The sequence below is a fragment of the Podarcis erhardii genome (genome assembly GCF_964252035.2).
Source record: "Podarcis erhardii genome assembly, chromosome: 9".
In the NCBI taxonomy this organism is placed as follows: Eukaryota; Metazoa; Chordata; class Lepidosauria; order Squamata; family Lacertidae; genus Podarcis; species Podarcis erhardii.
The window spans coordinates 51837541-51854229 of NC_138512.1; the positions used below are offsets into that span (position 1 = coordinate 51837541).

General features: G+C 41.4%; 1 protein-coding gene across 1 annotated transcript in view; it reads left to right on the plus strand.

The window, feature by feature from the left end:
* TNIP3 (TNFAIP3 interacting protein 3) overlaps nt 1-2344 on the plus strand; it is a 65770-nt gene extending 63426 nt beyond the window's left edge. The window contains exon 13 of the mRNA XM_081877080.1: nt 2063-2344. Within this exon, the coding sequence (XP_081733206.1) occupies nt 2063-2142 (80 nt within the window). The 3' untranslated portion in view covers nt 2143-2344. The remainder of the gene's footprint in view (nt 1-2062) is intronic.
* Nucleotides 2345-16689: the final 14345 nt, after the last annotated feature.

Sequence of the window (16689 nt, forward strand, 5' to 3'; positions counted from 1 at the left end):
GGGAGCTGTACCTTCACTTGCAGCTGTGATCCTGTGCCAATTCTCCCTTCCCAGTCCTACTCTCTTAAAAAGATACTTCAAAATAAGCCAGTACCAACTGGGTTCAAGTGAAACCAGACACTCTGAGGGCAAGGAATCCGTATATGCAGTACTCTAGTCTTCAACTGTCTTTAACTAAATGAGGGCTGTGCTGTTAAAGCTCTGAATGCAGCCCTAGGAACAATTTTGCTTTTCAGGACTTGTTTCTGAGCCTGAAGCAATAAAGGCAAGAGGGTCTCTTGAGTATTTGCAAAATGTATTTCTCTCATCATTAAATAACTGATGGCTCTCTCTATACTAGGGGCACACGCAACTCAATCACTTTTACATTTCTATTAACTCAGGAAGGTTGCATCACTACTTTAGATGAAAAGCCATTTTTCAATCCTCCTGGTTCTTTCCTTACAGTGTGCTTCCCCTTCTGTCTCTGTGTCGCTAGTGGATTCTCTGTACCCATTTCTCTTTTAACCTTTCCTCTTTTGTGCTCTCCCTTTCTTAAAAAACGTGATCACTATCTTTCTTCTTCCTCTGTGCTCCATAGAGCTCACCGTGTCTTCGGTCAAGTCCAGATGTCATGATTATTGAGCGTTTATTACCATTTGTTTGTGGGGAGTGTATACGTTGTTGCATCAAGCTATTGTTATCCCACATTTTTCAATGTTCTCCCACCACCCCATTCCTCATTGCAAAAAGTTCAATTCTGGGGGAAAGTGGGAGGTTTTTTGCACAAGAGTGCCAAATCAACTTCAATTATGCAACCTAAATTTGCTGGTATGTTTTTTGGATCCTATCCCAAAATAGTGACAGCCTGGAAGTGTTATTTATCTCTCCCATGTGTTGTGCTTGTGTTTCCTCCCCCCCCTTCTGCTCCCCTCCCCTCCCCTCTACACAATCACTTTCTCTCTCTACTCCCTGCAGCACCATGCTTCTCTCTGCACCTCAGTCTACATTGCCCCTCTGCTTTCTCTCTCTTTATCCCATACTTCACTTCTCTATCCCATAGAACCTCCTTTTCAGCTCCACCTTTCCATTCCTTGTCTCTTTTGTGTCTGTTCCCTGCATCTGTACTACTCCTTTCCAAGTTCAGCAGCAATGGCACATAAGGTATCTACTTAACCATCTACACAATGAATGAAGTCTCCAGAATGCAAGTGAGCAAGTCATGCAATGTGACTAGTGGTCTGTCTGCAACAGCCTAGAGGAATTAGTTAAATGCCTCTGGACAGGAGGAGCAACGTGGATGTACAGTATTGATTCAGTGATTATCCCATTCCAATTCTCGCTTTGAATGCAGTTTGGAGAGGCCTTAGGTTTTGTTTGTATGCTAAGCTGGTACTGTACTTTTATAACTGTAATTCACCTAAAAAATGCCATAGGTTATTTTGTGTTTCCTTTTCTGCCTCTGTCAATAGAAGCCTGGCAAACTGCCACCAATGGCTTGCATTGCACAGATCCATTTTGCTTGTGCGACATGGCTGTGGGATATTATTCACTTATGGCAGTGTTTCCTCATCCTTGGCTGATATAAGAAGCCACAATATGTGAAATAAATGGACAATCCAACCAGGATTATGCAAGAGATTTCTGAGTTTCTAGCACAGGATTAACTCTGCTCCCAACTGTCTAATGAATCACAAACTGAGAAGAGGAGGGAGTGAAGGCACCAGTACAAGAAGCCTATTTAGCATGTAAGACTATTGGAGTTTTTCTGAAGAAACTGGTCTCTTGACTCAAGATGCTTTGGGCTTTAAACTAACCAATATGCTCCTTTTTGAGACTTTGCTTTTTCATTTCATGATTGACTTAGTCTGGATTCGAGCTAATGTGTCCTTGTTTCACTTTTTGGTTTATTTTAGAATATTAATGATTCCTATTGTTGTTGTTATAGCGTAATATTAGTTTATTAATATTGTTTAGTCCTGGGGGGGGGGGAATTCAGCTCAGGGTATACTTATTAAGACAGTGAAGCTGGAGAACTGAAGATGTCTAATTTTCTTTCACATATGTATCCATTTATTCATAGATGCCTCCTCAGAAAACGAAGGTCCTCACTTGTACCATACGAAGAGAACGAACCAAAGCAAAGACAAAGAGCCATCCTGACATCACCTTGTAACCGCCATTACATTTTCTTGTCCTATTGCACTCTGTTTTATATGATATACCATTATATAACATACACACAATGGGAGATTTCTATGACTGTGGCAAAGAGACAGATTCACTTCTAGCTATAGTTGTTGTTGTGGAAATACTTTCTCCCCACCCCGCCCTGCCCCCCCACCTTTCTCTTAAAATAAACTGTACCAAACCAGTCGCAACTGTTCAATTATAAATAAATGTCTGAAGGGTTTTAGGAAATGTGTGTGGTGTTATGGTGGTTTGCAAGAGCCAGTGTGGTGTAGTGGTTAAGAGCGATAGACTCGTAATCTGGGGAACCGGGTTCGCGTCTCCGCTCCTCCACATGCAGCTGCTGGGTGACCTTAGAATCATAGAATCATAGAGTTGGAAGAGACCACAAGGGCCATCGAGTCCAACCCCCTGCCAAGCAGGAAACACCATCAGAGCACTCCTGACATATGGTTGTCAAGCCAGTCACACTTCTTTGAAGTCTCTCAGCCCCACTCACCTCACAGAGTGTTGCGGGGGAGGAAGGGAAAGGAGAATGTTAGCGGCTTTGAGACTCCTTCGGGTAGTGATAAAGTGGAATATCAAATCCAAACTCTTCTTCTTCTTCTTCAAGGCAAAACGTCTGTATGCGGATCAAGGAGAGGGCAATTCTGTCCTTACCTTTGGGCACCAGAGGAGCTGTGAGGTATTGCAACAATATAAAATGTGGCTAATGGGATGTTTGTCCCATCCACATGGAGCTTACTGTGTGGTCTATAACCCTGTTTTTGGTCAGGGTTGACTGTAGTACCCCTCCCTCACTTCACTGTCACTCAGTGCCTAAAAGTAAAGCAAGTGGGGGTTCTTTTTTCTATGTCTCCCTCGATGTTGTAGATCTGCTTTAATAGTCCGATTCCTGCCCTGAGCTAGGAAGTCGGAGCAGATGACCTTTAAACTTCCTACTCACTGTAAGATTCTACAGCCACCACATAGCAATCCAGCATTTTTGTGATCAACCTGCCTCACTGGCTGCAGCAGCAAATGTTTGTATTTGGTTTTAATGCTATTCAGTTGGGCTGCATCTCAATCCCCATTTTTAGTTTAAGAATCATCTCGTTGTCATTCTGAATTCTACAGTGCATCTCTTTGAGTACGTTAGTCTGCTAAACTGGCTTGCGCAGTGTGTGAGCCACCACTTCAAACGTAGCCAACCAGACACACACTGTTGCTTTGCTGGAGGATTAACAGTCTCTGTACTTAGGCAACCCTTTGCAGACAGAAGAACAATGGTTTAAATGTGACTTAAGCACGCAAAACTGGGTGCTGGGATTGTGGCTCGGCTTTGCTTTACCCACTTTAATAACATTAAACATAATTTCCCCTGACATACAATTTGAGAACAAATGTAATGCACCTAAATGTAATTGCATTTTAAAATGTGAAAGAAATAATCATGGCAGATGTTTGAGAAAATACTGCAGATTTTAATCTGCTTACAGCATTACCTTTCCTTCTCCTAATGGGGTAGTCCTTGCAGGATTCTATCAGAGCTTAGACTTCTAGTGTAGTTGGTCTCAGACACTGTATTGGCCAGATAGCCAAAGGACCATCATATCAAATCAGGAATTTCTGTATGTCTGTATCTAACTTTATGCAGCAATATCCTTCTAGACTCCACCAACCACCCTATAGTAGACTTGTCAATCAGTTGTGGAAGACACATCTACTTTCCCTGTGTATTATGTACTGGACATAATTGCCACTTTAATTTTTTTTAAAAAGTCATTTGGATTCCAGTTAATGGATGGAGATGGTAGCATTAAAAGAATAATCTTAAAGGATTAGGTGTGTTAAGTATTTGAGCCACAATGGAATACAATTCATGGTTAGGGATTTCTTTGCAATTAAACCGATTCCCTCAACAGCTTCATTTTTACATTCATATATCAAGGAGACAAATCACCTGACCCTATCACACCGTATAATGGAACCTGTACAACAAGCCTTAAAACTTGCAATTCTCCAGAGTATATATATATATTAAAAATATATTTGTGGAAGTCAAAACCACATTGCATTTTCAGCCGTGAGAGAATAATGTGAATTCCCTCTAAAGGAAGATGGGAAAGATTGGTCTCTATGCATGAGTTGGAAGTTGGCTTAAATAGCTACTATAGCAGCAGATAATTTAACTAGCAGGCAATGTAACTGTGCTATTCCTGATTAGTGATTTGGCTAATAAGGGTGAGATCATGGAAAATGCTAATGCAGCGCCTTAGGAAAATCCAATTATAATGTAACCTAATTCAATTCAGGCTCTCAGCAGGTGACCAGTGTTTGTGGGAAGAGCACCCCAGACTCAGGATTGTCGTGAATGCACCAAACAGACAGGCCTCTGTGTATCCAATGTTAGAGCCAACAAACCCCATTTCATTCCTTTCAACACTTCAGCTCAACTAATTATGAGGGTTTCGTCTTCCATTTGTGAAGCTTAACTCATTATCATTAGAGTTCATGAAAACAGAGATGAATATATGCCAGCTACTTGGAGCAAAAAGGGGAGGGGAGGAGAAATGCAGACTTTTGCAGCCTCAGGGTGCTTTTCTTTTCTTAGTGTCAGCACCTGCCTTTTAATGTTTTGCTTCCAAACATCTGACCCAGCAAATATTTAGTCACCTAAATCCTAGTGAGACAAATTGTGAGAAACTGGTGAGGTTGGAGTCATCAATGGGGGTAGGAGGGGAGAGCCACACACACACACACACACACACCCCTCCATTATGGAATAATGCATTAATTGCATTTAGTTTTAACTCTACAGCTAAAGTAATGTAGCCAGAGCAGAGCATGTTTAAGGACTTCTTAGGGGAAAGGTATAGATTAGTGGCAGAACATCTCCCAAATTCAACCCCTGGCATCTCCAAGGTGGGCTGGGAAGGACCTCTGACTAAAACCTTGGCGAGCTGATGCCAATTCAGTGTGTATGATACAGAGCAAGGTGAACCAATGGTCTGACTCCACAGAAGGTGGCTTCCTACTTTCCTATATTTGCCAATCCTCGTACCCTCCAGACTACAACTGGTGGCAGTTTCTGTCCACAACATCTGGAGGGCACTAGGTTGTCAAAGGTTGCATTAATGAACACAGTTTGCCATATTTGTGTTTATTTGTTTTTAAAGACAACATACTCTCTTTTTTAAAGTAACTGTACACCAAACATAATAGGTCATTTCTAGTTGCTTTTAGCAATTAAGGATCCAGTTTTGACCTTCGTTTATAAATTTATAGCAACTCCATCTATATGGTTGCATCCAGTGGTGTCTCTCCACTGCTTGAATAACTTTTGATCTAGCAGTCTCCCACACCACCTCTTACCTTGTGCTGAGAGGTCCTCTAAACCCCCAGAGATGCGGGGTTCAGGAGAGATGGGCATCAGCAAAAGCTGCCTCCTCCCCAATTTCACTGATGGAACCCTTTGGAGGATCAAAGTGCCTTGTGTCAGTGGAGGGACAACTTTAGTCACCAGACTCCTTGGCCACACCCACACCATGCATTTAGAGCACTTTAACAGTCATGGCTCCTGCCAGATAAGCCTGGGAACTGTAGTTTACCCCTCAGCAGAGCTACAATTCTCAGCACCCTTAAACTACATTTCCCAGGATTCTTTGGAAAAGGCCAGGTATGGTTTCCAATGGTATGGTGAGGATGTGACCATAATTCAACAGACGTCACTAACATCACAAAGTCTTCTTAATAAATACAGTAAATCATGTTCCCAATATGAACCAATGGCTTGCTGGTCGACTTGTCCCCTTTACAGCATCCATTGCCTGCTCTGGGCTGCTTTCACCTGTTCTATAAGCAGTGAACCCACAGGTGCTTTTGCTTTCAGGGCTGTATATCTGGCCAAGAAACCACATTGTGAAACATGAAATCAGTAAGGGAGGGGGTGGGGAATGAAGTGATTCTAGCTGTTTTTATATTTGCTCCTGGCTATGGGTGTGAACAAGTATAATTTGTGGTAAAGCACCTTTTATTTATGAAAGCTGTTTGTTGCAATATGAAATAAAGTTATGAGGTATTGAAAATATGGACCAAGTTTCTCAAACACTTCCAATTGCTCTCTTCCTAGGTATTGTAAAAAGCGATTGTGCTGGTGTCATTTTCTCCAGCTAGTAGGGGAGGGTCATTTTGGAAGCATGCTGGTGTGCATTTTGCTCTGACATTAGAATAACCTGTTAATATGGCAGCTAATATTGTTGAAAGTGTATATTTTTAAAAAATCAACACCCAAACAATAATGATATAAACTAAAAGTAGCAATTCCAGTGGTGTCTATAAAAATGTCTGGGCTGGTGTCCTATTGCAGAAACAGACACCCCCCCCCCCAATTCCTGATGTCTTATGTTAAATCCAAAAAGTTCAGTTGTTATTTGCCTATAAAGTTATTTGCCTTCAAGGGCCAAGATCTGTTGTTGTTTAGTTGTTTAGTCGTGTCCGACTCTTTGTGACCCCATGGACCAGAACACGCCAGGCACTCCTGTCTTCCACTGCCTCCCGCAGCTTGGTCAAACTCATGTTAGTAGCTTCAAGAACACTGTCCAACCATCTCGTCCTCTGTCGTCCCCTTCTCCTTGTGCCCTCCATCTTTCCCAACATCAGGGTCTTTTCCAAGGAGTCTTGTCTTCTCATTTGGTGGCCAAAATATTGGAGCCTCAGCTTCAGGATCTGTCCTTCCAGTGAGCACTCAAGGCTGATTTCCTTCCTTCTTGCAGTCCATGGGACTCTCCAGCACCATAATTCAAAAGCATCTTCGGTGATCAGCCTTCTTTATGGTCCAGCTCTCACTTCCATACATCACTACTGGGAAAACCATAGCTTTAACTATACGGACCTTTGTCAGCAAGGTGATGTCTCTGCTTTTTAAGATGCTATCTAGGTTTGTCATTGCTTTTTTATTTATAAAATCAGGGAGTTTTTCATAAAAGATAGGTTAGAAATTATAATATTTTTTGAAAACCAGGCACCAGTGGCCTCCCATCTGATGATGTGGCTGTTGAGTGCAAAGATAAAGGTTCTCCGAAACCAAACAGTGATGAAAACCTTATAGATCTGAATTATTTGCCTATATCTGGAGGAAATGGAACATGAGACATGGACCTTCTCTGAATTTTGCAACGCTGAGTAATGTGTAGAGAAATACATACATTGAAGCAAGTGTGCAGATATTAGGAAAATATCAGGCAAAACTGCATACTAACATGTATATTCACATATATTTCCACTATAAATGCTGAATTTTTTTAAAAGTGCAAACTAATGTGCAAATATGGAAAATTGAACTTAAGACAAAAAAGAAATTCAAAACTGAGAGAAACAGTAATTGGAAGATTTGCCCATTCCTACATTAGATGCTAAGACCCACATTTAACATTATGTGTAACTGTGCCCTAAGTTTGTAACAGGACTGCAAACTAAACTGGCCAGAACACTCATCTGCATTACAAAAGCCTCTCTTCTACTTTTTATTTTCTAGTGAACAATGATCAGGTGATAGGACACTATGTATGAGGGAGGTCCATAGGTGAAAACACTCAGGAAAGCCTATGTAAGAATTTACTAACTTTTTTTGTGTTATAAAGCCACTAGATGGAGGTGTTGTTTTAAATGATGCTGTCTAAATCAACTGCTGAAACTTTCAGGTTGGGTTCTCAGAGAACATGTCTCTCTCCTATATGGAACTGAGCAGTTTTTGATCACTTGTCTGTTTTCTGCAGCCAGCGCTGCTTACTTTAAAGTTTAGGGTCTGAAAAAATAAATAATTTGTCACACTCTTAAGTGACGTTTTCAAACTTTCTTGATCCTTTAATCTCTATTTTGTATGGGTTTCAGTTTTGCTGAATGTTTCCAGAGGTCATTTTTTTTCATTGAAAGTCCCCCCCCCTTCTTTATGCATCACAGATGTAAAGGAGTTAAAAACACCTTAATTATGAAAGTTGACAGAAGTCAGACCGCTTGCTTAATGGGTGAGAGAGGAAAATGTATAATTTGCAGGGAGGGCAAAGCCCTCAGCCTTAAACCTGCAGCGTCTGACAGAAAGCTAATAAAACCTTCAAGTGTGGCAAAGAAAACAAGGTTTAGAGCTGAATGACTTTTAGGCCTGCCTGTCAGCTTTTTCCACAGATGCTGACACACCACGGACACCATATATCTTTCCAAGTTCCCTGGTGGTGTATACTTTCTCTTACAACTATTTTTTTCCCTTCTCTGAAACTCCTATTTCAGACCCTATTTGTAGCCTCTGTAACTATACAAACATGTTAATGTATCATAAACTTATCTAAACTTACCTAATAATATCCATTTAATCTCTATGCTATCTAAGGCTTTGGGGCCCCTGTTGCTATTGAAATCAGAGAGGCACCTACAATTCTCATGGTCATTTCCACAAGTGTTTTTACAGAATTAACTGGATTCAGTGTTCGTCATTTCTTCTGTATTTTGGGAACTTATAATTTTACTATGTTTTCATGATTTCATTGCATGCCACCATGATACTTTTGAGTGAATTGGTGATTCATAATTATTCTTATAACAGTTTACCCAAGATAACTGCAATTATCAACATGGGTGGTATGGCTAGAAAAATCCCACTCAGTGCAGATCAGAGAATAATACCAGTAAACAGCCTGACCCTTCTCTTAAGTACTTATTAACAAATACCTGTATACCACATTAAATACAAAGCTGAAAACACAAATATTATGAAAGTTTCTTTTCCTAAAAACAAACTCTTCTAAGTTTCTTTTGGCCGTTACAGACAATCTCAGTGTTTGTGGCATTTGGACACAAAAGTGAAATTATCATGTGAAAAATCTGCAAAAAGAAATCAAAATAACAGTTGCTTCAGTTCCCTGACGGAATGATGCAATGCAAGTCAGCACCTCGGAGAGATATTAAAGGGTGCTGCCATCTGGTAAACTCAGTAACAAACACAAGGGCTTCAAAGGGTCTTGCTGGTCACCCATTGTGCGTGCGACGCTCTGTTTTTCATTTGTATGTTTCTTGCTAACTTTAGCTTGTCAAGAAGTTCACATTGCATGTTATCCATAATTAAGGCTGTATTTTGTTCTCAGGATCTACAGACTTTCTGTGAAAACCTACTCAGTTAAGGTATGGCCTCTATCTTAGGGAAATGCCAATTTTCACAGTGAAAATGTTAAAATGTATCTTGCAAAAACTGTGTTGCGTTTTTAATTTGGAAGCCTGGCTGTGTTTATTCACCCTTCTAACAAAACCTAAGGTCACTATTCGGCTCAGCTGCACTTTTCTTTCATCCCGTGATATGCAATGGCCTTTCAACAAGGCTAAATGTATATGTATTTGAACATTCCTGCCCACTCAGAAGTCTGTTAATGCTGTCAGCTTTGAAAATGCAGGTCTCTGATTTGGAAGGGTGTGAAACCTAACTCCAGGCTACTCTTTCACCCTGTCAAGGGTAACAAGGGGCAGCATTAATTATCCCACTTTCCATACGGTGTCCAAGTTGGCAGCATTATCCAATGTTCTGTGCCTGTCATGCAGTTCCAGATCCAATGCTGGGAATTAGACATTTCCCCTCAAAGGTGTTAGACTAAACTTAGTCTAGGAATCAGGTGCACAGGTGCCCTTTCACACACATGGTTCCCAGTATATCAGAAGCTGCATTTTTGTAGACAGACTAAGTATGAAACAAACAATCTGGGAGAACTACAGGAGGAACCATAACTCTGTGGCAGATAGCACTATGCTTTGCATGCAGAACACCCCAGAAACGTTCTGGGAAGAAAGGTCTCTGCCTAATGCTTTGAAGACCTAGTGCCTATCAGAATAGACAATACTGGCTAGATCATGGGTAGGCAAACTAAGGCCCGGAGGCCGGATCCGGCCCAGTCGCCTTCTAAATCTGGCCCGCGGATGGTCCAGGAATCAGCGTGTTTTTACAGGAGTAGAATGTGTCCTTTTATTTAAAATGCATCTATGGGTTATTTGTGGGGCCTGCCTGGTGTTTTTACATGAGTAGAATGCGTGCTTTTATTTAAAATGCATCTCTGGGTTAATTGTGGGGCATAGGAATTTGTTCATTTCCCCCCCTTCAAAATATAGTCCAGCGCCCCACAAGGTGTGAGGGATGGTGGACCGGCCCACAGCTGAAAAAGTTTGCTGACCCCTGGGCTAGATGGACCAGCAGTCCAATACCAGTATAACCCAATTTTATTTTGTTGTGAGTTAGGGGAAGGAAGTCAGCTACATGCCGAGATCATTCTAACCCTAGGATCCAGCCAGTGTGAAAATATACAACAGGTTAGTTTCCTAGTGAGGTGATCGCCAGTGGTGATGGACCATTAAGGGGAATGGTAAATGGGCATGGCCCACTCCCTCAAACTCACAGACAGATAGAAGGACAAAGCTGGAGTGGAGAGCAGAGAGTTTGCAGTGATGTAAGCTAGAGGCAAAGCAGCACACTGAAAACCAAGTGAGACAGAATGTTGTTTGGTTTCTGTTCGGTTCCAAGGCTGTGGCTATGGAAGGAACCAGGCTCTCTTGGCATGTTAATGCTGTGAACCCCTCCATCACAGGCTCAGGTTGTATATATGTGTAAATAAGCCACGTATCATGAAGACACTACATTCTCCACTGTGCCTCATTCTGAAGGAAAAACAAACCCTGAGTATCATCATCATCATCATCATCATCATTTTACAATTGTACAGTTGTAACTATGCTCAAGGCAGCTTACAACATGACGAGATTTACATAATTACAAACATAACAGAAGTCATAAACAATAAATAAAACACATCAAAAAGTACACAACCAAATGTAAACAATTTCCATGTAAATCATAAGATCTAAAACGAAAGATACAACAATAATATCAAGAACAGCAACAGCTCTCTCAACCCCCCGTAAACAATACTCCAGCCCAAGAATCTGTTCAACAGCTTCAGCTTTTGTAGCTGGAGTCAGTCAGCACTCCACTCTCCCAGGCCAGATGGGAAAGGGCCAGTAAGGCAGGGTGCAGGCCTTCCGGGGCTCACAGCCAAGATGGTCTCCTTTAAAACAACACAGATAAAGAAGTTCCAGGAGTAAGGACCTGGAACCCCTGGAATCTCACACCGCCTGGAGATTGGGGTGGTGTGCAAGAATATATTTATTGTAGCAGGCTTCCCTTGGGCACAGCAGACAGGTAGGGCCAGGGGATAGAAACAGGAGCCTGTCCATTGAACTTAATGTATATTTGTAACAACAGTAAACATATAAAACCCCAAAAGAAACAATAAAGGCCTGTCTGGTTTTGTACCACCTCAAAAGTACCACAGCTACTGGGTTATAGTTTAAGAGATGGTATAAATATATGGTGGCAGCAGTAAGAAGGTTTCAAAATAAATGTACCATGGTGGAAGTAGGATTCAAACAGAAACTCCTCCACACACTTGGTGAATCAGCAGCAGTAAAAAGAATCTGGTTTTCCTCATAGAAAGTGGGGTACCTCACCTCATACCTACTAAAATAACATAAAAGAGCTATAACACTGCAGCAGCTAGAAATGAATCTGGATAAATGCAAACTCAAAAATGTATTTTTATTATTTGCTAACAAGTACTATGTCATACTTTTGTTCCCTGTGCCTTTTTGTCAGTTCTGCACTCTGCATACATGAATTTGCACCACATAAAATTAGTTCTTAACGCCTTACTTTGCCAGATTGCTTAGGTGTGCAAAATGAAGCTTCCTGCTTGTAATTTTATTCACACAAAGGTGATCCACATAAGGAATTCCTATAAGGGAACAGAATCTAGCACAATGCTATTATACATGTGCACATACACAAAAAGAAATATATGTGTTTTAAATTCAACTTAGCTTGACTATTTCACTGTGCCATTGAAGCTCTGGACACTAGGAATGCTTTTGCTTTTCAGGACTTGGTTCTAAGCCTGCAGCAATAAAGGCAAGAGGGTCTCTTGGGCATTTGCAGAAAGTATTTCTCTCATCATTAAATAACTGATGGCTGTCCCTATACTAGGGGAGCACATAAATCACTGCCTCGGCCCCTAGGAGTTGGTGCCTATGTGGATTAGTTTTATATGTGAACCCAGAACTCAAATTTAACCATGGTCTATTTGGCCATCTCACCCCAGATGCTCATGGTTTGCTTGATCATCCGTGGAACAACCTAATTTGTCGCTAAACATGGCTTAGCCAGGGCCAGCCCAATACATTTTGCTGCTTGATAAGGACAAGATGGCACCCTCTCTCAATTCCACTGCTAGAAGACGACTCAGCGTTCTTCTACACTAATGATGGACTAGCATCCACCAGCACACCTGAGAAAGCAGGCCAGGTTCAGGGGCTCAGGAAAGGAATGTGACAACTGAAGGGAACAGCTGGGCACCCAGGAGGAAGAGCTTGGAGGCTGCTGCCGCTACTCCAAGCATCAACCACCTCTTGCTGTTGTCTCACTATGCCTCATGGTTAGGGCCAGCCCTGAGCTAAGTATTATTATATGTGAACCAAGTCTTTTCACTCGTCAGGCTGAAAACAGTGCCCTGTCCTTGACCTAGGCAATGCTGCTTCTTTCCCAAGAGCACTGGCTAGCCAGCCAGAATTGTATAGAACAATTCCCAGCCAAAGCAGTTGCTATTGCATGCAAGTAAACTATGTCAGCGCATACATGCATATTGAGTCTTCATGTGTTTGTGGTGACCTCATGTGTCATGTAGAGCAGATGTTTCTGCTGTGAATAGTGTGTACTGCGAACAAAAACGCTTGCCTCCTGCCGTTCCTTGTAGATCCCTTCTTCCTTGAAGAGGGACACAGGCGCCAATGCCACATTGCAGTGTGCATTTATGAAATGTGTGCATGTGTTGATCTCCTCACAGCTGCTGTGCAGATGAACCAGCCAGCCCAGAACAGAAACAGAGCCTCTTTCCCTCTCATGACGACATTTGTCAGGTGTTTAAACAACTATGCTTGCACCCAGTAAATAGCACATTCAAGAAAGGAGCCAGAAGGGAGCAATTTCCACGAGAAAACCAGCACAGGGCCCTGATCTGGATGTATGCCAAACAGAACCACCATGGCTACTTTTTCTCCAAAATAAAAGCAGCCAGGTTAAGCAGGCTTGTTTGAACTGCAGGCAAGTGAGCACCTGGAAAGAAGCGTTGTTAGGTGAAGTAGCTGTCCCTGAAAGATAAAACAGAAGCAAATCTGGAGAGTTCTATTCAGGTGAAACATTTTGAAGGATATTTGACAATATTTGGTTTACTGTATTGGCCCGAATATAAGCCACACCCGCAAATAAGCCACACCTTTAAAATTGGGGGGGGGGGGAGTAAAAAAGACAATACCCAGGCTGCTTCCTGGAGGGAAGCTTTGCCGGTGGCATAAGGTCGCGAATATAAGCTACACTTTAACTTTTCACAGAATTTGGGGGGAAAGTGTGGCTTATATTCGGGCCAATACGGTATATATTTCAGGGCAGCCCCAACATGAAAACAAAACTCAAGGGCCACATGACACTGCGAGGAACAGCTCCCTCCATGAGACATTCTATTTAGTTCCAAAAAGTGATGGGACTACCAGGATGTCCAAATAATTTTGCAGGTTACTAATGGGGAAGTGAAGTCTACAAGGAAGCCATATATTCAGGGTCACTTTGCTTTCAGATTTCTTTAGGGAAAAGATTCAATTTGAGGTATTGTGTACATTTTCAGAAACAAGTGATGTCAGATTTTAATTTTTTAATTTTTGTAAAGATCACATGACAATTTCACTCTGGCCAGATCAGATTAAGTGTGTGTATGGGAGGCACATGTGCCACTTTCAAAAGTACTGGTACACCTTTCAACCCAATATGACTAGGGAGCCCATCTTATATCTGAAAAACTCTCTTATTTTTTTAAAGAGACATTCCTACTTGCAATTTCTCTGGGAGGAGCTTAACTCTTAAGCCATTTCAGTGTCAGATATACAAGCTGTTGCCCTATCCACATGTACCCAGGACCGGGAATTAATCCCTATGAATTCAATGAAACTTCTTAATGGACATATAGAGGTCCTACAGCACAGCTGCAGCCCTCCGTATATACACATACTTGGAAATGTCCCATTGAAATCAGTGGGGTCTATTTCTGAGTAAGCATGTGTAGGTTCTGGCTGTGAAAGTGGTTTCAAGCCATCTTTAAATAACCCCAAACAACACAGTTCTACTCTTCCCCCTCCCCCTTTCTCCCCACAACAGAGTATAATTATAACTTCAGAAATTGTGTTTGTATCAAGGAAAGGGAACCCTGTTTCTCATTATTTTGCACATGCAGTTTTTGGATTTTTACTGTACAGCCATTCATCTTTGATCTAATTTTATAACATCATAATCAGATTTGGCACAGTAAAACAAATGCTAGCACTTTTCAATAGTAATGCGACAAACTCTCCTGTTTAAAGCTCTGATTCAATCAAAAATCATCAAGGTTACAGGACTATGATTTCACTACAGCAAGGGCTGGTCTTGTGTCCAACAAAAAGAAGGAGTGTTTACCATGCAAAGACTGCATTTATTAAGTATTAATACAGATTGGTTGCAAATAAATAAGAGTTATTAATTACATTTAGGATTAGGAAAGACAAGTGGAACCTGCAACAAAATGTGGTAGCATATACTCACCTCTTCACAAGAGCGCTCCTTACTCAGGGTCCCTTCCTGTCAACCAGTCATGCAACCAGTCATGCGGTAGAAGCTATTAAGGAGGAGGGCATTCTGTCATTCTGTTCCTCTCCACAATTTGCTTTTGCCCAAGTTACAGTCAACAATCTGTAGCTCATCATTCGCCTACCCATAGCTCTCTTGGTGTTTTGGATCACCACTCCCATCAGCCCCAGAAGGTAAGGTAAAGGTAAAGGTAAAGGATCCCTGGATGGTTAAGTCCAGTCAAAGGCGATAGGGGCTGCGGCACTCATCTCACTTTCAGGTCAAGGGAGCCAGCGTTTGTCCACAGACAGCTTTCCGGGTCATGTGGCTAGCATGACTAAACCACTTCTGGTGCAATGGAACACCATGACGGAAACCAGAGCGCATGGAAACACCATTTACTTTCCCACCACTGTGGTACCTATTTATCTACTTGCGCTGGTGTGCTCTCAAACTGCTAGGTTGTCAGGAGCTGGGACAGAGCAACGGGAGCTCACCCCCTCATGGGGATTCAAACTGCCAACCTTCCGATCGGCAAGCCCAAGAGGCTCAGTGGTTAAGACCACAGCACTACCCGTGTCCCCCCATACAGGGAGGTTGTGGTTATGAAGTGGGCTTAAATGTAAAGAAGTAGGTGGGAAAGAAACAGGTGAGCATGAAATTATGGATGCACAAAGGGTTTGTTTGCACACCAATAACCAGTGGGCATGATCTCAGATGAAGGTACCAACTGCCTTTTCTGGTGTTTGTATGTACTGCAGCAAAATTTAGTTCTGAGGAGGAATTTTATGTGTGAGACGGATGAGATGGTGTTGTGGATATTTTCAATTAGCAGTTCTTCAGAAGGAAGAGTTCCCAAGATTATAATCTTCTAATTAGCCAGTGTTCTTAAATTGTTTCAGGCTGCTCTTACTGTGGTGGCTTGTTTGATTTTATTTTCCACAGGAGCAACAACAGACTGGTTCTTTTCTGGTAAGAGACATCTTGAGGAATTCCCCATCTGTGACTTTTTCTCATACTTAAACTTGCAAATACTTGTTTAGGTTCCAAATGAGCCTTGGTGCATTTTGAATGTTATAGACAGTGACATTTGTGCTGTGCTATATGTACACAACAAAAATCTGGAACATTCATTAAAGGTGCATTGGATCAAATACTTCACAGTGAATTGGGTTTTTAATGAATAGTGCCTTTTCCCTGCTTCTAAAAAGCCAAAACAGATTACTATTTCTTTTTATTTAATTGATATTGTTGTTAGGACACTCAGAACTTTTACTCTCCTTGTCATTATAAATGATAGCATGAATAAAACAAAACAAATGTGATACAATAACCAAGACACTTATAGCCTGAGCCATGGTGCCATCTGATTTGCTATAACACAGAGAACAACCTTCTTTGCTAAGCAAGATATTCATCTGGGGGACGTGGGGAAAGACATGAAAGAGCTGTGTGTAAAGTGGTTTTGATTTTAGACATGGGCCTTGGGACATAATTTCTACTTACTATTCCTTGTTTGAATGGATGTGCACTCCAAAACTTGTGGATGTGCTTGCACACACTTGAATTATCTCCTTTTGTCAGCATTTGTCCCAACAGAAACTGACCCCCTGAAAATTTGCTGTAAAATAATAATAATAATAATAATAATAATAATAATAATAATAATATAAAATAATAATAATAATAATAATAATAATAATAATAATAATAATAATAATAATAATTTATTATTTATACCCCGCCCATCTGGCTGGGCTTCCCCAGCCACTCTGGGCAGCTTCCAAAAGAATATTAAAATACTGTGA